We start from the raw sequence: 22,031 nt of genomic DNA, 5'->3' as shown, positions 1-22,031 counted from the left end.
TTACAAGGCTATAATTCTGTACACATGCCTATTGAACTGTAGGTATGTGTGGAATGGATGCTGTTAAAATAAATACATATTTTTGTAATGTTGATCCTTGATGTAAAGAAACTCGGTTTGAATGATCTTAAAACTTTATGGCCTTTACTTATGCAAAGTGTGTTACTTATTGGAAAAAAAAAAATTGTTGCTACTTGACAGCTTTTCTATAGTGTGTCATTGTTGGAAGCACCACTCAATTATAATTACGTACCTCAGCATCTGCTTGAGTATTGAAATACAGAAGTGGAATACGGATGTGATTACATACCGTTGTAGAATTCACTTGCCAAAGCCACATTTGTTTGTTAACACCATTAATTTGTTAGGTAAAAACTAAGATGTATTAATTTCTTGTCTAATTCACTGCTTTCTAAATCTGTCAGCTGAGCTAATTCCTTTCTTGTCTTCTCATGATTTACTATTGGCATGCAGTGTCTGGAGAGTATTCTAGCTTTTGGAAGCAGGTAACCAATGGGGTAACAGAGATGAAGAAAGTATAATCACGGCAGTAGTACAGAGCTGGCCGCCTGTGATCAGTTGCTCCTTTGTCATTTTCAGAAAGACTTGTTGTGCAGAATAATATTGAGAGGACCAAAGGGTGATGACTTGGAGTTGGAAGCAGAGTTTCTTTGGTTCTGACCTCTTGCTTATAGTGTACCTTCTGAGCTGAGCTGCCAGTCAGCTGTCTTGCAGCACCACAACCGTGTTCTCTAATTCCAGTATGGTCAGAAAGCTGTCGTGGATGAGTTGTAACGTAGTGCAGTGGGACTGATCTCACTGCTTTTTCATGCTGTCTCATAAACAGTAAATCTTGGGAAACTTAGAGGATGGTAACCAAAGCTGCAGATGACTCTGGGGTCCAGTGATTTGCCTATATCTATTCTGGAAGCTAAGTTGATATCTATCACTAAGCATTTTGCATGTAGGGTAACTTCTTTCAAGAAACTGTAACAAATGTGTAATTCACTGAATAATTTTCAATTTACTTATGCATCTGCAAATAAAGCTTTTACAATTCTTTACTTAGTAACACAGTTTCTGGGAACTTGCCCATGTTTTTTCTTCCCAAATAATAAAAAATGCCTTGCATTAGATGCTGAATTTGAATGCTGAAGATGGTGATGTTTTACTATTACAAGGTGTTGGAAGTTTTTCACCTGGGAAGTCTTCACCATCTTTCTCCTGGCTTAGGTTTTAATAAAGAAACTTCTAGTAAGTAGGTTAATCTCTTTAATGCACCTTAAATATCTTTGTTTATGATAATGGAGCATAAGTCTCTCAGTGTTGGAAATGATGGATGATTTAGGAAATCTGTTATGCACTGAACCTGTTGATGGTGATCTCCATAGTTCAGTACCTGGATGACTTTTGGGAAGGTTTATTTTTATACATCAGACATCTTGAATTTAGGCAGCTAGAAAGAAATAGTCATGAAACAAGAATGTAGATGTTTTTTATAAGCAGCTATTGTTTCCAGTTATAAGTGCTTTTATCTATATTAAATATATATTTTTTTATTCCTAAGCACTCTATGTGCTAGAAGCTTGCCGTGTACTTTAGTAATACTGCTTTCATGTAGATTAAGTCTAATAATCCTATTTTTTCATGTGTGTTAGGGTTAAGAATACTGAGTTCCTCTAAAAAGCATTTCAGATTAGAGCAAGGTTGGTTGATTTTTTTTCTTAAGATGCAATAAAATAAGTAAGGAAAATGCAACCACAAAAGTAATTTCAAGAACTGTTCTTCATTTATCACGACCAAACAGAGAAACGTGGTTTGAAATTATCTCACAGGTTGAAATCATCTCAAGAAGAGGGAATGTGATACATAACACATGCTCAGAACTTCTTTCCATTTAACAAACTGTGGTGAGTTGAAGGGCTGCATGCCATCTGCCCACCCTGCTGCTCTGTCACTCCCCAGGAGTGAGGAGAGAATACAGTGGAGCAGCTTGTGGGCTGGGATAAGGACAGGAAGATCACTCAATGGTTAGCATCACGGGCAAAACAAACTTTAATTTTTTATAAACTGGTTTGTTCGCTATTGTGTTTTGGTTTGGATGTGGTTTTCTTCAAGGCCCAACTGCTATTCCAAACCTTGAAACAATTCATTTTAAACTGATGAGTCCTGCCTGAGAAACTGTCTCAGATAACCTTTTTTTGGAATTTCACACAGTCATGATTTCAATTGCTACACATATTGGAGCTGTGCAGTGCAATTGCATTGTAAGTGCTGGCCATCACATAATTTATAAACTTTAACACTGTGTGCATATACCTAATCTATTTTGCAATTGGATCTCATTAGTGACGTTTCATTTATTTTTATTTTAGGTGATTTAGTTTATAACAGTAGTAATATAGGTCTCCTTCTAAATGTATTTTGAACACGTCGCAGGATGTAATGGGACTGGAAATGTTTTGTTTTTTTTTCATTCCCTCTTTCAGAGGAGAGGCATCAGTTGACTGACGGAACTGTGGACTTCAGTTCATTTTCTCAGCTTATAAGATACACAACTTGCTTCAGGGAAAAAGATTAAGATACTGTCTTCCTGTGCCTACAACTTGATCATATAAAATGTGTTAAAAACTGATTGGTGGAATTGTGTAGGATAGGAATGGTGCTTTGCAAGATCCCCAGTTTTTACTTTTGGCTGCCAAGGTCATCTATGTCTTACCACAGCAGGGCCAGTTCTACAACAGTGTCCTTTGGTGTCATTGCTGTTGTAACTGCTATGTACATAGCTGAAAGTAAATTCACATTGCTAGGATTTGAGTATCTCAACGTACTTTTGGAAGTTGTAGGTGAAGTGATTTGCTTTCATTGTGTCTTTTGAACTGCTCTGTGAACTTTTGGTAATTACAAGGCTGGTAATGTAGTGTACCTCAGCGTGTTCCCAGTCTGTGCTTGCCATAAAGGCAAAGCTTTGGAGATTTGCTTTTCTAATCTCTTGCGACTCAGCAGTGGCTTGTTGTGTCCATTGCTGTCTTAGTTCCATTGTCTGCACCGTGATGTGAGCTATTGGCTCTCAGCTCCACTTGCTTTTGCATTTGAAGAGAGACCTGATGCTCTGATTATACAGTGTAGGTTTATTGCAGTGTATCTTAAATCAACAAGAAATTGAGATATCTCACTGTTTTTCAAACTGGAAATGTGTGATGTAACAGGTGTAACACTGGATACTAGGATAGATTGGATATAACAGCAGCCCAACCATGTGTGTTGTTTAGTAAATGATAATGTCATTTAGCTGTTGATGTACATACTAGCTGAAGGTGGAGTGGGCTTCTATTTCATGTTCCTAATGCTGTTTTGCTCCTTTTCAACACAGGAACACCCCCTCCCCCCTACCCCAAAAAAGGTATTTTTACCCTGAACCTGACATTCTGTATTTCTATGAAGATGTATGTTTTATCTTCTTGCTTGTGAGGCTTTCTTAGGAGAGATGCAGGGAACTGTTGGGAATTATTATGTAAAGGTGGACATATGTTTCTGACTTTAGCTATCTGATGATTGCTTCTGTGATGGTGAGCCATGAGTGAGAAAAGCATTTACTGACTCAGATGGTTTTTGCCTTCCTTTGGTATTGAAGTTCAAATGGTATCTTTTTGCTTTACAGTACGAGAATCCTAAAAAAGAAAGAGGTTGGCTTTTGTCACTAATTGTGTTAGTAATTAATATAGTAACTGCTTTACAAAAAAACTTAAATGGATTATCATAGTCCTAAAAAGGACTTACTGAATTATGTTTAACTCCTGTTGTGTTTTGCAAAAAATGCTCCCAACTCTTTGAATTTGTAGCGATGTAGAAGTGTTTAAGTCCCATCACTAAAAAAATATTTTTGGATTATTATGCTACTTAATTTTTCAGCCTGTTTTTTCTGACCTGTTGTAAAGAACAAAGGCATGCATGCTTTGTGACCTCAGATGTTCTGCAGCCTCTCCAGATTTTCACTGGGAATAAATTTGTAACAGTTCTGTTTTGTACAGGTCAGATTAATTTAAGTCATGTCTGTGTGGTACTGCAAGGGAACTGTACAAAGACCTGAGCCAGCACATTTCAGTGAAATGTCATGTCGGCAAACCTGTGCTGTGTTAAGTGTTTTGTGATTGGAATTTGAGAAATGATGATTCTCACCATTATGTTTAAGCCGTTCTCTCTCTCTTTATATCTGAACCTATGAAAGTGCTAATCATTTATTTATACATGCAACTGGAGAAAGGAAGGAAAACTGTTGCAGTAGCTTAAAAACATCTATTCTTTTTTCTTATAGAAAATGCCAGAAGCCTCACAAGATCATAATCATTGGAAGGTCTGTTGACTTCCATTTTTTGATAATCTGGAACATCATCCGTCTGGCATGGCTCAGGGCAGTCAACAACTCGATGTGCAGGTACTCCATGATCTCCGACAACGTTTCCCTGAGATCCCTGAAGGGGTGGTATCTCAGTGCATGCTACAGGTATGGTGCAGAGTTTTAAAGAGTCTGTAAAGTTCATTATTGTAGTTTGAAAACTTTCTAGTAGTCTACTTAGAGCATCAGTTTTCATTCTTCTGGTTGTACTTTGAAGGGATGGGAGACTGCTTCTTGTATTTTTTACACACGAAGGTGTTACTGTTTTTCTTCGCATTTATGGTTTTATTTTTCTGCTGATTATTCATCTGTGCCTATGTGATACTTGATTGCATGCACACAGGAATAAGGCTAACAGGATATTTATTGATGGTAGCATCAATAGGAGATTTATCACAATGGCACCTTTCTCCATAATAAGGAACCTAGAAATCTAAGGTGTTTTTTGTCTACGTGGCATAGATGAAGTCCTCTCTTTATGAAGTCCTTCAGATGTCATGGAGCTGATGGTAACAATTAGCTTTTTTTTTTTTTTGTAGGCTGTTGTCTTGACGCTGATTGTTATTACATTTCCAAATGTTCTGTTTTTAAATGTGTGTGATACATCTGGGTATTCCCATCAACCATTAGAGTCTGGCAGGGTAGCTTAGCATGGAAGAGAGATGAGCTAGTATAAGTATCTGCACAGTGAAGGTAATACAAATTTAAAAGCTGGACCGTTCCCTCTTGTTGTATTCAATGGTATGTGTTCATCTGAATAGATGCTGAATGTCTGTGTTAGTCAAACACTCAAAACTTCACAGAATTTCACTGTCATCTTCACTGTAGGATTAAGAGATGAAGCTAAAATGAGTAGAGAGGGCAGGAAGGGAAAGGGAGTGTCCCATTTTATATTTGCTTTGATTTATGATTTCATGTCTGTATTTTCAATTGCTGGCACCACAGAACAAATCAAGCCCTTACAAACGTTATTTAGTTTCCTCACTGATTAAAACGAATAAACCTTTTTTTAGCTTTGAGCCTGGAATTCATCAGAACTGTTGAAATTTACGACATAATTGTAAGGGGCCTTAGGAAATTGCCAGTGTGCTTTCAAGCAACACTAATTCTGGTTTCATGTAGTTCATTTTAAGGTGCTAAATTCTATCTCAAGAAGCTGACTTAAAATGTTGGAGTTCTAAACTTTCGAGTTAAGAGATGTACTTAGGTAAACAGTAAAATGTTATCTATGTCTTTGTTTGGACTATCCAGAGTTTGCAGTTTTAGTCTAACTTAATTTTGTGTTGTTAAAAATAATTGTACATTCCTGTTCTTTGCCTTCCCCCAAACTAGACTTGATTTGATAGATATTTAAGTGTCATATTGTAAGCAGTGTTACTGCATCTAGCCTTTTGCTAGATGTAATTGTGAGCTATATACTACTTGCAGACTATAACCTAGTCGCTATTATCTTTATTTCAAAATTCTTATCTGTGTCATCTGCAATGAAATATTATGTCCATATTAGACTTGATTGCAGCTCCAGTTGAATGTATATTGAACTTTTAACAGTTTTGTTTTTGTTTTTTCCTTTTTTTGCTATTATATGGTAATAAGTGTCCTTTCTTATTTGTAGAACAACAACAACCTGGATGCCTGTTGTCGAGCCCTCGCGCAGGAGAGCAACAAATACTTATACATGGAGTACCATAGCCCTGATGACACCAGAATGAATAGAAATAGCCTTTTGCACATTAATCTGGGTATTCATCCTCATACCAGCTATCATGCAGGGGATGGAGCTCAACTTAATGGTGGTCGTACACTGGTACATAGTTCAAGTGATGGACATATTGATCCACAACGCACAGCAGGTAAACAGCTGATTTGCTTAGTTCAAGAACCACATTCTGCTCCCGCTGTTGTGGCAGCTTCTCCTAATTACAATCCATTTTTCATGAATGACCAGAATAGAAATGCAGCTACTCCTCCTCCACAGCCACCTCCACAGCCATCTTCCATACAACCAGGAATGAACACGTCTGCTATGCAAGGCCCTCCTCCCACGTATATGCACATACCTCGGTACAGTACAAATCCCATTACTGTTACAGTATCACAAAACCTCCCCTCTGGACAGAGTGTACCCAGAGCTCTACAAATTCTTCCACAGATTCCAAGCAATCTTTATGGGACTCCTGGCTCTATTTATATTAGACAAACATCTCAAAGTTCTTCAGGACGACAGACTCCTCAGAATACACCGTGGCATTCATCGCCACAGGGCCCAGTTCCACATTATACTCCCCGTCCTCTACCTGTGTATCCACATCAACAGAACTACCAACCTTCTCAGTATTCTCCTAAACAACCCCAGATCCCTCAATCAGCCTTTAGATCACCACCGGCATCCCAGTGCCCCTCTCCCTTTGGCTCTCCTCAACACCAGGTTCAGCCTCAGCTGAGTCATCAGAGTTCACATGTTTTTATGCCTCCTAGTCCTTCAAATGTCCCTCCTCATCCATATCAGCAAGCATCGCAGACTTTTCAAAAACAAGGCAGTCACTCTGTATCGTATCTTCCTCCTTTTGCTGGACCTAGTTTATCCAAAGGTTCCATGAATAAAATAGAAATTACAGTTGAACCACCGCAAAGACCTGGGACTGCAATGAACAGAAGTCCTTCACCAATAAGTAATCAACCATCTCAACGAAACCAGCACCCACTGTATGCAGCCACTACTCCTCCTTCAAGCTCTCCATCAAGAGGTATGTCGGGTCAACCCAAACCTCCATTTAGTGTTAATCCAGTATATATTACCTACACTCAACCAACTGGACCTACAGGTGCACCAACACAGTCTCCTCGGGTAATGGTATCTCAGCCAAACCCAACTATTTTTAAAATCACAGTAGGTCGAGCACCGACTGAGAATCTTTTAAATTTAGTGGACCAAGAAGAGCGTACTGCAGCACCAGAACCTATTCAGCCTATTTCTGTAATCCCAGGATCTGGAGGAGAAAAAGGAAGCCATAAGTATCAGAGAAGTTCTAGTTCTGGATCGGATGACTATGCTTACACTCAAGGTAATTGCTCTACTCAGCACATTGTTTTCTGTGAAATGCATTTTCAGCTTGATTTTGCTACTTACTAAGTGGGAAATACTGAACCAATATAGAGAAAAACACAAATCACAACAAAAATAATCTATAATCAGCTTATGTTCTCTTTTTAAAAAATGGTACCAAATATTGATCTGATGCATAAAGAATTTCTGAAGCTTGGTAAATTGCTGTGCTTTTGACAAAATAGGTTTCCTTAAGAGAATGCTACAGCTAACATACGCCATGTGTCTGATTTGAAACTTCTGCATTGAAAAGCTACGTTACAGTTTTATTATTTATTACATAGTTTATATATTTTTGTTTGTTTGAAGAACTCTGCAGTACATAGATTTGTTCAGAACTGGGTCCATCATAAAAGGTGAAACAGAAACTTCTGTAAGGAATTTTAATCCAATTTATCTGGTTTAGGTTGAAGAGTATTAAATGAAAGAGGAAGAATTGAAATTAAAATTACTTCTTAGGACAAAACAAATCCATTTTTTTTAATGAACATGTAACTGTTTTGAAGAACTTCTTGCACTTATAATTCTCAAAGAAAAGCTAGGCAGACAGGCTGTAGGATGTGTATTCTGCTCCATAGGGACAGAATGTAGTTAGTTATAATGCCATATATAAATAAAGAATTAAAGTAGTTGATAATAAGCAGTAATGAAACTTACCTTTAGCTGAAAGACACTTTTCTCAAGGTAACTTGATTCAAGATTTGAAACATTTAAAATGGAATTAAATGAATCAGACTGCAAGCATTCAGACCAATCAGTTGGGTTAATGACACAGTGATTATCAGCAGCAAATATTTAAAGAATGCTTTGTTTTCTAAATCTGCATTTGAAAAAGAATCTATTCCTATATTGCTCCTTTTAGCATTCTCAATTTGGGAGATCTGAAGCAGTACTTACTATCCTGTGCTTTACTTGTTGATTTGTTATTTTGCTTTGTGCCTGTTGAGCTATTTTAGCTTGTCAGCAGAGCTGTCCTGTACCTGGTTAGACCCAATTAGAACTGTTATTTAGAGAAAACACTGGTAGCTCTGTACTTCATAGCTCATGCTTTCTTTGATAATTTTTCTATTGCAACTTCATGAAAGGCAGTCAATTATGTAAGAAAACTGTAAGTAGCTTCATGTAATTGAAGTTAAAAAATGTTCTGAAACATAGAGATCTGTTTTTGACTTTTGAAGGTTTAAGTCTAGATTTCTGTATTTTGTAAAAACATTTAGATTTGCTGGTATGTAATCTTTGGGCTATCTGCTTTTGTGGTAATGCTACAGCCAGGGTTTCATTAGCATTTGGTGTTGATGCACCAAATAAATTGTAGAAGAGTAAACATTATACTTTTCACTACCACAAAGAGACCTAGAGAGGACTATCCTTAAAAGCTTACTGTAGGGAACAAGATTACTTAATTTCCTTCTGAATATGAACCATTGTGAAAACAGTTATCAAAAAACAGTTCTGATGTCTATTCCTCCAGTGTTTCTTTGCAGCAGGAGTCAAGTTTGATCAGTTGTACCAAGGCATAATGCCAAGCTATGAAATGCATATCCGCTGTTGAATTGGAAAAGTCATGGAAAAACAGGATTTCATTCTAACACTGCAAATCATAGCTGATATCTGTATCTTTATGTTATCTCTTGAACTCTCTTTTGAATGACTAACATACATTTGACTTCAAGAAGAAGATGATTTTGTTCAGTAATGTTGGAGCATGTGTTATGAAAATATCTGATGTTATTCTTCAAGATTTACAGTGTTTATTCTTTGAATTGGTGGATCCATACAAATCAAAAGTAAGGTGCTGTTGTTTTGCACAGAGTACTGACATCTGATAAAAGAAACGGGCATAAAATGACAGTACTTTTATCCTCCTCTACTAAGCTGCATCCATACTGTTGCTTATTTTTTATTTTTTTATTTTTTTTCCCCCAGCTAATATGCAAGTACTTTTTTTTTTTTAATTTGAAGAAAAGGACAAGTGCTGGCTAAAACTTAATATGAAATAGTGTTTTTCAGATTCTACAGTGTCTTCGTGTAATTAATCAGTTTGCTTGAAAGATTGTTACTTTACTGGCATGCTGGTCTGAATACTGGCTGCAAATTTCTCTTATTTTTCTCTGTCCTGGTAGGCTTTCGTCAGGTAAAAATACATGGATCAGAAAGTGCTAAGCATCACACCAGTTAACTTAGCCAATTTTGCATCATGATGGAATGCTGAGAAATATTTTCCTGCAAAAAATGAATATCATTTTCTAGGTAGTAAAAATTTGTTTATTTCAGCAGAGAGAGATAGAAAGGGCAGCAAATTATAGAATTCATGACTTTGAAGGACCTGAACTCCCCCCCAGCTATGTTCTTCTGTTTGTTTCCCCTTCAGGATTCACATGTCTAGTCTCTTTTATTGATGCTCTGTAGTTCTGCCTTTGAGCAGTGGTGAACTTGTAGTATTGAGAAATTTAGTAGACTCTAAGAAGCTAAAAATACTTAAAGATATTATTGTATGATCTGTAATAGTACTGAAAAAAAAATCAGCTATTGAGGACTGACATTTGGCTGATGTCTCAAGGCTACTCTGTCAGACACTAGTGAATACTGCCTATGAAGCATGTGTTATCTTCTGATCTTACATCTGGTATTTAGTTTTCTGTCAGTATAGTATTAACATAACTAGATTGCTGTTTCATCCTGAGAAGCTGTCTCCTTGTACAGGTGCCTTTCTATTTTTGAGATGAGAAAGACCAAAAAAAGAAGCGTTGGCCAAAATGGTAATATCTACTTCAAGTTACTAAAATGAATTTTTATTCTGGAAGAGTCTTGTCCAAACCTGTAGTTTATTTGGCATGAAAGCATCTTCACACTGATATTTGGCTGCATGTTTATGATCACATTATTATTTTTTTTTTCCAGAAAGGTCACTCGTGAATATTATATATAAACTAAAAGTTCAGTGTTCCAAGTTTGTTTGTTTGTTTTTTGATGTTACTAAATATTTCTTCCATGTGAAAAATTAGCCTTGCTATTACATCAGCGAGCAAGGATGGAGAGATTAGCAAAGGAACTGAAGCTTGAGAAAGAAGAGCTTGAACGCCTGAAAGCTGAAGTCAATGGTATGGAGCATGATCTAATGCAGAGGCGACTTCGAAGAGTTAGCTGTACAACTGCAATTCCAACAGTAAGCAATTTGTTAGTATTTTAATTCAAGATACAAATTTATTTCTTATCTTTTCATAAGCATAAGGTACTCCCAAAATCTTCAATATTTGAAAATGGTTTTTCTGTAAGTTCTTGGCTTGTAGGAAACCAGCTCTGGTAATTTAAGAAATGTGTGTCCAGCCTTTTCAGGTTTCACAACAGAATTTCTGAGAATAGTTTGTGTGCTTTTTTGGGCCATGGAGCAGTTAGTTACTTTCTTAACAACCTATGGAAGTGTACATCCAAATCTGTTTATAGTCTGAGCCGTATGCAGCTTGACATAGCAGAGCTTCATGTTTTTTTTAAACATTATTTCACTGTATCAAGGTATTTTGCTGTTTGGATAGCTGCATCTCTTAGACATTCCATTTCCCATTTGGTATGTGCATGATGTGCCAAGTAACGGTTCACTAGTGGTGTTGACTGAAATAGTTGGTACCTCACTCCTTTTTTCCTCTGTTATTTCTTCCTATCTCTGTGACTTCTAACCACTAGTGACTCTAGCCCAGACGTCTGTATGACTCTGATAAGAGAGCTCATCTGACTGAAAAATAGCTTTCAGTGTATGCAGTTGTTAGCCAAATCACTTCAGTCTTGTTCACTGTGCTCTCATAAACAATGCAGACAGATGTAGGCAGTAAAGCATATTATGCTTGAGTAACAGCACAGACTGTTAGCTGCTGAAGTATGTAGCTGCTGTATGTCTCATCTGTCTTAAGTGTTCGGAGAGGTATCTATCAGGCATGGTCCAGGCAGGATTGCAGAAGACACTGTCTGAACATGCAGAAATGAGGTTAGGGAAACCAAAGCCCAGTCTGTCCAGAGTTGAATCTGACCAGAGGTGTCAAAGATCAGAAGTTTAAGTGAACTGCAGTTCATATTCCTTTTACAGATATTTGTGATGTAAACTGATGTAGCAAGTCATCATTTTATATGGATTTTTGTAAGGTGTGTGATTATTTTAGACTTGTGTCCACAAGACTAGTGTTTTACAAATGGATGTTAGTATTGTTCATTTTCTTTGGGTTGGTTGGTTGGTTTGTTTTTTCTTAGCACTTCTTCAAATGCCAGTAGGAGAATGTTTCTTAAAGAAAATTGAGTGGCACGAAGGGGTCGACAGTGTAATCTTGGTTGTTTTCTTCAATGCCTTCTCTATACTCAGTTTCCAATAAAGCTGTTCACATAGATATAGCAATGTTATTTATACATTGGATAAGTTGCTGACTCTCCTACAATTGCTTTCTTGGTTATTTCTCCCTAGCCTGAGGAAATGACCAAATTGAGAAGCCTCAACAGACAGCTCCAGATAAATGTTGACTGTACACTGAAAGAAGTTGACCTCCTTCAGTCCAGAGGTACAGAACTGATAATTTTTGAGAAACATAATTTAAATACGATGTATATTTAAATAAGGGTATCTTGGATTCTTTAATTAAAATAGAACTTTGTATTTTTATTTATTTCCAAATTCAACCTGGTAAACTTGACTTGCAAATTTTTCTGTTGACTGAATTAAATTACATTACCAACTAAACAGTGACTTTGTCAAGAGTGAATCTAAAAATAATCCTTACTTAGTGAAGGTTCTTTACTTACTTTGTTTTCTTTACCTCTGGCAAAGTGATACAAATCAGGAACACCGGTGGCCGCCAAGAAGTTGGCAATTCTATTTAGGTATTTAAAATCCTCTCTTTGACCAAAACTTGACATAAATACAATCAAATAGATTAAAAACGCACAGACCTCCTTTTTTTTCTCCTCTCTTTTTAACTAAGACTATCATACAGAAGAGTTGAGGTTTCCCAGGTTTTTAAAACATTGCAGAATGTTGAACTGGAATTGATTGTTCAGTATGGAATTAGCTTGCTAAAAGTTAGTAGAATAAACACAAAACTGAAAATATGTGACAAAGGACTGTTGGGGAAAAGGCTGAAATACAATGTAATAGTAGAAAGACGTGTAAAATCTGAAGACTCTAGATATTAATGTCACTGGTTAGGCGTGTAAGTGACATTTACCTTATGCTTTCATACTTACCTTTTATGACAGGCAACTTTGATCCGAAAGCCACATGTAACTTCTATGATAACATAGAGCCTGGTCCTGTTGTGCCACCAAAGCCATATAAAAAGGGTAGGTAAAAAAACAAATATCAACTTGCCCTATCTGCGTTGAGAAATGTGTTTTAATTTTTTTCTTTGTATAAAGCAAACCATACCTTGTTTATATATCTGCAGTCATCAGGCAGGTTGTTTTCATTGTGAGTTCTGTTACTGTGTTTGTGAAGACTGATATTCACTATTAGAAGAGGAGTTGAAAGTACAAAAACTCCTAAAGCTTTAGCTAGAGCTTTCTAATTACATATTTTATACTTCTAATTTAAAACTTCTACATCAGGAGTTCTTTCTAGCTGTCCTCTAATACATGATGTAGGATTTAATAGTTTTACTTCTTAAAATTTGCATTTTTACTTGTAATTAACTTTAACTTTACTGGCTGTGCTTTAACTTCGTGTTTAGAATATGAGTTTCACAGTAGTAGCCCTGAAATTTGTGTTTTTTTAGTGCAGCAAAGAGCCTCATGTAATTTAAGGACTGTGATGAAGTAAGTGTTCGTACATAGGTCTGCAGTGTCCCACTTATACAGGTTCATTATTAGTCTCAGAAATTTTCTGTACTGTTTGAATAGCATATAGGATTTCTATCTAGCTTAGGACTTGTTTTATGTGCATACAGGAGCTACATATTTAGTCTTAGTTTTGTGGAGATTCAATCAGTGCATCACAGAATGATTCAACTCACACTAGGTAGACACCTAGTGGCTGCATAGCTCAGTAGCACTCTGGACGTGAGTATATACAGAGCTCATTTTGGAGCAGAATCCTACCTTTTGTCTCAGTTATTTTTTTGCTCAGGTGTTTGTTTTTGGTTTTTTTTTCTAAATTAGTTCTTGAAATCTGTTGAAATTAATTTCAAGCATTAGCAAATGTTTTTATATACTTTATATCTTACCACCAAAACAGCTTATCCAGGATGCTGTGCTCTTTTCTCTGAAACTGTTGTGTGATGAGCTTAACAGTCTCTTCCTAATGCGAGTAGTGTGTACTAAAATTACTAGTGGAAAAACTTAATTTTCTGATATAGTAGTTATATATTATGCTTGAAAACCCAAATTTTATTTTTAATAATAATGATAACAGTAAATAATCTAGTTGCTAGTAAGCACTTCTTTTCTCTCTATCTTCCAAACCAAATATTTTTCCCTTTCATGTTTCAAAATGCCTGTGGAAATTTAAAAGAAAGGCCTAGAACTCCTGCTCACCTGTATATCAGCTTAAAAAAAAATAATAAAAAATTGGGATATGTTCCCTGTACAAGTGCTAGTGCACAGTAAAGACAGATGGAGCATCAGGTGAGCAGTGGCACAAAAGCAGCTACTTGAATTCATGTTAAATTGTGGTAATCATGTGATTGATTCAAGGTACTTAGTGATGTTTAGCAAGATGCTCTTAATTACACTATTTATTATTTCTAAGCAAAATAATGTGCAGGACTTGCATGAAATGCATGATTTTACTGACAATTAGAAACAGCATTATGTGATATTTGTATGACTTAAGACTAGCTTGCAGGTTTTGTCTGTCAACTTCATAGAGACGTGTGTTAGGGTTAGTATTTTGTATTTTGAGCTCAGCTTTTAACATAGATCTGTCAAGTTCATTTCTCTCCTAGAAAAATGCATTTCCTTAATATTCAGTTATTAAGGTATGGATAGACAGGTAGGTATGGGCATACAAGGTTCTGCTCTGTGCTTCAGGATGGCTATTAACATGAATGAAGGCTTGTGCCTGCACAACTTGCTTGCTTAGCAAGAATCTGTTTAGGTTACACACTGCTAATATGATTATACTGCATCTGGACTGGAAATTTAAGCAAGGAAGGTACTTTTTTTTTTTTTTTTCTTTCCTCTTTAAGTATGTCTTTGAAAACAAACTTAGGTGTTATTTGCACTAATGTTGTTGTCAGCCATCTGTTAGATTTCTGAGCAGAGAATATTGAGCAGTGTGTGCGCTTTGAATCACAAATCACTGTGCTTTTTTTTTTTTTTAACAACATGACTTGCTTTTGTTTGTTTTTAATCTGTTGATTTCTTTTTAGCCTTCTTTTAACCTTTACCTTCTAAGTAATTCTAACATTGTTTGGAATATTAATGTTTTGTAAAATGTTGGGTTTTCCCATCTTAGAAAGTTTGGTTATTTTTTCACCTGAGATATCCTGAGGTCTTGAAGAGTTGGTAGGGTACATCAGAAAACCTTTCTTGGTTTCTTCCATGGGTTAAAATCCAATGCATAATCATACATGTATTAATATGTACTGATGTTTATGAATGAAAACAGATTTAAGTACTGCTTAGTACATTTACATGCCTGCTGGAAAGCCATGAGAGCCATTTGGCCTTTTCAAGGATCTACTTGGTAGAATCCTGTGGGATAAGGCTTTGAAGTCCAAGAAAGCTAGTTTAACATTCAATTATCACCTCTCCCAAATTCATGAGCGATGCTTTCCAATAGAGGGGAATTCAGGCAAAATTGCCTGGAGGCCTGCCTGAGTGAACAAGGAGCTAGCCAAACTCAAATACAAAATGTAAGCGTTCAGAGGATGGAAGCAAGGACAGGTAACCATGGAGGAACAGAGACACTGTCAGAGCCTCTAGGGATGAAGTTAGTGTAGCTAAAGCCCAAATAGAATTGAATTTGATGAGGGATGCCAAGGGCAACAAGAAGGGCTTCTGCATGTACTTGATAGAATGGTTTCGATTGGAAGAGACCTTAAATGTTATCTAGCTCCAAACCTGTGTCATGGAACAGGGGCATCTTGCACTAGACCAGGTTGCTTAAGGTCCCATCCAACCTGGCCTTGGAAAAGTCTACATCAGTGACAAAAGAAAGACTGGAAAATACAGACTCTCCTGAATGAAACGAGAACCAATTATAGAAGACAGGGAAAACGCTGAGGTACTGAATGTGTTCTGTGTCTCAGTCTTTACCAGCAAGACCAACATTCAAGGATGCCAGGCTGCAGAGACCAGGAGGAAAGGCTGGAGCAATGAAGAATGTACTGTTGGTGGAATGGACCAGGTCACGGAGTACTTAAGCATGCCAAACATTCTTAAGTGATAGAATTCACCTGTTAATGTTGAGGATGCTGACAGATTTGATTGTGAGCTGCTCTGTATGATCTTTGTTGGAGCATGGCAACTTGTAGAAGTGCCTAAAGACTGGGGGAAGACAAATGTCATTCCTGTCTTCATGAGGGAAGAGAAGGAAGACCCAGGGAACTACAGGGCTCAATTCTTGAGAAGGTGATGGAAAAGCTCATCTTGGAGACCCTTTTCAGGCTTTTGAAAGACAAGAAAATAATCAGAAGTAGTTAGCATGGATTTACTATAAGGGGGTGTGATGCCTGTCCAGCCTGATAAGCTTCTGTAATACCATGACTAGCCTGATAGGTGATGTGAGAGCAGTGAATATTGTCTTCCTGGATTTGATAAGCCTTTGGCAATGCCCCCCCATAACATCCTCATAGAGTAGCTGATGAAGTATGGGCTGGCTGAGGAAATAGTGGAATAGATTGAAAACTAGCTAAAAGGCCAGGACAGGAGGGTGGTGATCAGATCCAGCAATGTGCCCATGGCTCTAAGAAAGCTAACAGTACACTTGGCTGTATTAGGCAAAGTTTTACCAGCAGGTCAAGACAGATGATCCTTCCCCTCTACTCAGCACTAATGAAGTTGTACCTGAAGTGCTGTGACTGGTTCTAGGCTCTCCATTAGAAGAGAAAAATACTAGGAGTGCAATGTAAGACTGTGGATATTATCAAAGGACTGGAGCACCTCTCCTGCAAGGAGAGATTGAGAGAGCTGAGTCTGTTCAGCATGGAGAAGAAGAGGCTCAGGGGGATCTCAATGCGTATAAATACCTGAAAGGAGGGCACAAAGAAAGCAGAGCTAGGCTTAGTGGTGCCAAGTCTAGAGGCATTGTTCCATCTAAACATTAGGAAACAGTTTGTCACTGTGACTGAATACTGGCATAGATTGCGCAGAGAGAGGCTGTGGAGTCTCCTTCTTCAAAAATCTTCAAAAGCTGCCTGGATATGGTCTTGAGCAACCTGTTCTAGATGTCCATTCTTGAGCACAGGGTTGGATCAGATGATCTCCGGAGTTCCCTTCCAACCTCAACTGTTCTGTGATTCTGTGAATAAAAAGCAATCACACTGTTTTGACGTAGGCCTGTCGTGTTATCAGGCGAGTTGGACTCAATGCTCTCTTGAGGTCCCCTTCTAACCCCCATGATTCTGTGATTCTTCCTCCTGGATAAATGCTAGAAAATACATAGAAAGTATATTGTTTGTCAAGCTATTTGAAGGAACTGATTTAAAGTCGTCTTTTACTTAGGATAAAAGTAAGATTATTGGAATTTAAAATGTGGTAGGACATCGGGTCATTCTTAACAGGATGATGTTGGAGTGCAAGTAAGAAACTATTATGTTTTAAGCTATTAAACCTTCAGCAGTATCTGGGGCCTAACAGAAGTGACTTGTTTTTGTTTTTAATTTAGTATGGTTAAAGTGACTCTTTACAGAAGTAAAATACTTAAACTAGTTTGTGAAATCTGATTATTTTAGATGTGCTGTAAGAAAAAAGAAAAAGTGTTATCTATGTAGAAAAATTACCCATCCTCCTTCTCTTCTAAAATAAGAAAAAAAAATTTTCTTTTTTCTTTTTTTAGAACATCCAAACAATTCCAAACAGACTGCACGGACTCAGCCAAGAGATGAAGACTTTGAAGGAGCTCCATGGAACTGTGATAGCTGCACCTTTCTAAATCACCCAGCACTAAATCGCTGTGAGCAGTGTGAAATGCCACGATACACTTGAAAATCAAGAAGGGGCTTCATTGGGTTGAAAACAGGCTCTCAAGCCAACAGCTGTAGGAGAAGGAAACATGGGGAACCTTTCAGTCCATTTGCCCGGCCTTTGCTTGTCTCCAATCTTCATAGTGCAAAGGGGTGGGGGAAATGTGTTAAGATGTTTCTGCTTTGTGACACACTAAGAAAGAAATAAAGGTGAAATTCTTTCTTATCCTATTACAGTGAGCAAAGCAGAAAACAAAACCTGAAAATGTAAAAGGATTAATTTCAGGAGGAATGTATGCAGGAAAGCAAATAACTACTGGTGTTTAGTCCTGTGGTTGCAGTTACTGCTTAGTAGCTCTTAAAAAATAAATAAATAAATAAAATTTAAAAAAAAAAATATCAAGTTATAGGACTCTTAGTAATGGTATGAAATGTTACACTGATCACAAAAAACTGAAGAGCCAGAGTTGATTTAACCTGGCTTACAGCTAGCTGGAAAACAAAGGCTCCCTGTGCTTCTAGATTGTAAGCTAATGAATAAGAAGACAGGTAAATGCAAACATAAATTTTTCAATGTATAGAAAGAGAAGGGTAAAAAAAGACACAAAAATACCCTTCTCCTTGTTGTTTTTTTTTTTTTTTGTAATTGCTGCTTTTTTCAGGGTAATTTATGCCTACAAAAAATTACTGTTTGAAATAGTGACCTAAGGTGACTAGACGAGATACTGTGTGAGTGTTACAGAGAGTTCAAATCAGAGGTAATTTTTTACAATCCCTTTTGCTTGTACAGTGCTCACCTGGCTGTGTCAATATTGGTAATAAACAAAGAATGAATTCTACCATATTATGAATGAAGATACTACTGCATGCTTTCATTAGACCATTGTGTTTAAAAGCGAAAAGTATGCTTTTATATACAATTTTCTAAGACTGTGCTGTAGCAGCACAGTGACATGCCAAACACAGACTACTCCAGATTCTGTTTGAATGACTTGAGCTCAGCCATGATTATGTATGAGAAGTGTTTGTACCCAGTTTCTTAGGCTTTTTCAGCTTCCAATTTATGAAGAATTCATGATGTTTACAGCACAGAAGCTACCTTCTGTCCCAGTTCAAAGTTAGCTGAAAAATAATTAATCAATTAGCTCTTCAGTTCAGGTTTGTTTGCACATTGTTAATAAACCAGCCTGTATAAAGTAGCAGATGGCAGATCTTGAGAAAAATTACACACTGCATTCTTCTTATTTTGATCAGGAAATATTTGCCGTAGGTTGAAGTACGCAAGACTTGCAGCTGAAAATCATACTGGTACTTTCATGCATACAATCTACTGTATTATAAAGATGATCTTCAATTTGTCAGAATGCTTCAGAATGCTGTAATAAAGCACTCATTATTTTTGGAATTGAACTTGGTTTTGGGCAGCTGAATGATTGTGTTTCAAAACTGTGACTGAGTAGGATGTTTTGTGTACCATTCAGAAGCCAGAACAGTGCATTGGAGTTTTTATGGTGTAACTTCCTCAAGAATCAGAGATGAAACCAAGCATGTCAGCTGAATTCTGGTAATTGACTTCATAACTGTGAGGCAAAACATGCTAGCTAAACCTCACCAGGAGAGATTCAAACTATTTCATTTTAAATTCTTCTTAATTCATGGCAATCCTATCCATATGATCAATTACCACAATTAATTTGTTGCGTGATAACATTTTAAACTGTGGTAGAACAATCATGTCTGAATTCTTATTTAAAAGCAGGCAGCACTTGTTAGAGGTGGGTGGAGGAAAATTTATCTTGACTTCATTGCTCAATCTGGTGTCTTCTCTCCGCGCAGTTTATAAAGATGATGGTAGAAAAAATAAACTGTGACCTTAGATGAGGAACCAGTATTTGGCATTTTTCAATATGTTCTTGCACTAATTAAATCTTCAGCATAATTTTAAATAAGCTAAAAGAACTCCAGCCATCGGTGTGCACCACAGATGAGCAAAACAAAGTCAAAGGCATCAGAGATAGTTTCTCTCTGTTCCCTTCTTCTCTTTTATGCTATGTGAGGAGCTCATCATGTGAGGAATCAATGTCCACATAAAGTTAGAAAACAACTATTAATTGTGTTCGTGTAAGTGGACATGTTGACAGTACTGATAATGAGAAAACAGATGAGCAGAAGCATTATACCTAGGATAAGCAATACCACTGCTGTTACTGGCTGTATAATGAATTACTCAGAACAATACCAGTAACTTCATGACTTTTCTATCATGATGCCTTTGCCTTTGTATTATTTCAGTTTTCTATTCATTTGTACTTCTGTTGAAATTCCAGAAGCATTTGTTTGCTGGAATACAAAATGACAGCAATTAAAATGGCAGTCAGCAAATGAGAGTAGGTGTTGTGCATCATTATGGTTGTCATTTTCTGACAGAATAGATGCTATTTTTGATTAAAAATAAAAACTCGTGCAGTCCAGTAATTCTCTGAAATAACTAAGTGCGTAGTGTCTGGTGTTAACAGAGACATCTTAAGTCTTAGCCATAGCTGCACCAGAAGAAAAAGAAGGCTGCCTTGACACCAAGATACTTTCTGGAAGACTGAGTGAGTGCCATTAAAATGTAAGTGAATTCCATTGTACCAACAGTTTTACTCCAGTCATTCACTACTCTCATTTGTTGTTTGTACAAAAAAAAAAAAAGAAACCCTCCATTGTTTTCCTTTACTTGTAAATGCCCTTGCAGAGACATTAATAGTGAAAACTTTACATGGTGCTTAAATATTTTTGATTTCTTAGAATGTAAATTGTATTTTGAATGATAATTCATTTTCCTTCTGAAAGCAGGTGATTTCATACCCGAAATGAATTGTAGATTATGACCAAAAAAAAAAGGTTGGTTTGTGTAATATTTATTGAATGCACATAAAACCCTGATGTCGGCTGGCATATAAAAATGCACTGTATTGTATAAAACTTTTGTGTGTATGTGTGAATGGTGGGATGCTGATGCCATTGTGTTGAGTAAATGCACTACTTGTTTTTTCTTTGTTTTCCTTAATGATGGAGTTCTCCCTCAAACATGTTACTAGATTGATAGAGTTTGTAACTGACTGGGACATTTGAATATTCAAAGTGATTTCATTGTTCACTGAAATTTTATAAAGCTAATTTTATATTTACTGTGCTATTAAGATGAAATCCCTATAAGTATAGAATACTACTGTAGTTCTTTAAAAGTTTATTTAGAGTGGGGCTTGTGGAAAATGATTCAGAGTATAGTAAACCAAAAAAAAGAATTCTGAACTTTCAATCTACTTTTAATTTGATGTAATTATTAGTCTTGTTTGGTTGAAGAGGAAAGGGGTGGGAAGTCAAGCAAAAGGAAGTACTTTGTAAAATGTAGTCTTAGATCAGATTGAACTGTGTATCTGTGTGTCTGTGGTATGTGTGTGTTCCTCTTGAAATCTGGGAGGTGTGGTGAAAAGGTGTAATAATTCTTAAAAGAGCTGGTCTCAGTACTATGTTATGCTACTAAGTCACATTTTTAAAAATACCCCTTCAGTTACTTTATCTCTCCCAGTTATACATCTCTCTCAGTTCAGTTTCCAAATATTTTTGCATTTTAAATCGATTGTAAAAACCCTTTGAAACTGAAATAAAAATACTTGAGTTGAAATGGAGACAAGAAAAAATGAAAACAAAAACGAATGTTTAAAAAAAAAAAAGAATGTGAGAATATTGTCATCGGGATGATAGTTACTGTTTAAAATTCAGTGATACACCCTAGAATGTGAAAATGACTATCCTTACAAGAAGTGGACCGTTGGACATAAACAATTCATCAGCTTCTTTGGCACAATAGAACTTACGTGCTCTGTACTACAACGACTCTCCATCCCGTGAAGAAAGAAGACGTGCGCAACTACACATCTCATAGTCAGTACTATGTCAGTTTCTATGTGCTGCTGCGTTTGTTTTGTTTCCAAATGTCAGCGTTATTTGAAGCTGGCCATGACTGAATTTTGCTAGATTCTTCAGTTTCGGGCTTTCATTGCTGTTTATGTCCATCAATATTAATGCGACTATTTTCTTGGTTTTGAATAATCGTAAGTCGGTGGAGTTAATGCAATATTATAATCCTGGACTTTCAGTACATTTGAAATGATTTTAAAAAATTGTGTTCTTGGAATTTATTTATTTATGGTGGCACCAGTGTATCTAATCCATATTTCCTGCTGTGTGAAACCCTGTTAAATTTTTTTCATTAAAACAAGAAGACACGATCTTGTTTAATCCTGTATATATGGTGTCTACATTCTAGATTTGTGTATGCTGTGAATGAACTTATTACTAAGAGATGAAATTGTATAAAGGCATTCAGAGGCTATGCATGCATGGTACCTCCAGAAAGTGCATACTCCGAGTTGCAGATTCC

General features: G+C 36.7%; 1 protein-coding gene across 4 annotated transcripts; it reads left to right on the top strand.

Annotated features, from left to right (window-relative positions):
- The first annotated feature begins 4,296 nt into the window (after positions 1 to 4,296).
- On the top strand, positions 4,297 to 21,889 carry TAB3 (TGF-beta activated kinase 1 (MAP3K7) binding protein 3). 4 transcript variants are annotated; one of them, XM_010707390.3, is made up of 7 exons: positions 4,297 to 4,504; positions 6,012 to 7,143; positions 7,384 to 7,461; positions 10,508 to 10,668; positions 11,950 to 12,043; positions 12,738 to 12,821; positions 17,476 to 21,889. In XM_010707390.3, the coding sequence occupies exons 1-7, from the start codon at positions 4,403 to 4,405 to the stop codon at positions 17,622 to 17,624; spliced, it is 1,800 nt and encodes a 599-aa protein (XP_010705692.1). In that variant the 5' UTR covers positions 4,297 to 4,402; the 3' UTR covers positions 17,625 to 21,889. The 4 variants fall into 4 exon arrangements, with proteins under 4 accessions (XP_010705692.1, XP_010705691.1, XP_010705690.1 ...); XM_010707389.3 differs by having other exon boundaries at positions 7,324 to 7,461; XM_010707388.3 differs by having other exon boundaries at positions 7,288 to 7,461.
- The last annotated feature ends 142 nt before the right edge of the window (positions 21,890 to 22,031 follow it).

This window comes from Meleagris gallopavo, chromosome 2 (genome assembly GCF_000146605.3).
Source record: "Meleagris gallopavo isolate NT-WF06-2002-E0010 breed Aviagen turkey brand Nicholas breeding stock chromosome 2, Turkey_5.1, whole genome shotgun sequence".
NCBI classification, from domain to species: domain Eukaryota; kingdom Metazoa; phylum Chordata; class Aves; order Galliformes; family Phasianidae; genus Meleagris; species Meleagris gallopavo.
Note: the sequence above shows the minus strand (reverse complement) of the source record. Positions and strands in the feature narration are given on the sequence as shown.

What these genes read in the sequence shown, in the direction of transcription:
- TAB3 (XM_003203027.4), top strand. Translation starts at nt 4,403, where the DNA reads ATGGCTCAGGGCAGTCAACAACTCGATGTGCAGGTACTCCATGATCTC. An exon ending in TATCTCAGTGCATGCTACAG is followed by an intron (nt 4,505 to 6,011) that starts GTATGGTGCAGA and finishes TCTTATTTGTAG; the next exon opens with AACAACAACAACCTGGATGC. An exon ending in ACCAAAGCCATATAAAAAGG is followed by an intron (nt 12,822 to 17,475) that starts GTAGGTAAAAAA and finishes TTCTTTTTTTAG; the next exon opens with AACATCCAAACAATTCCAAA.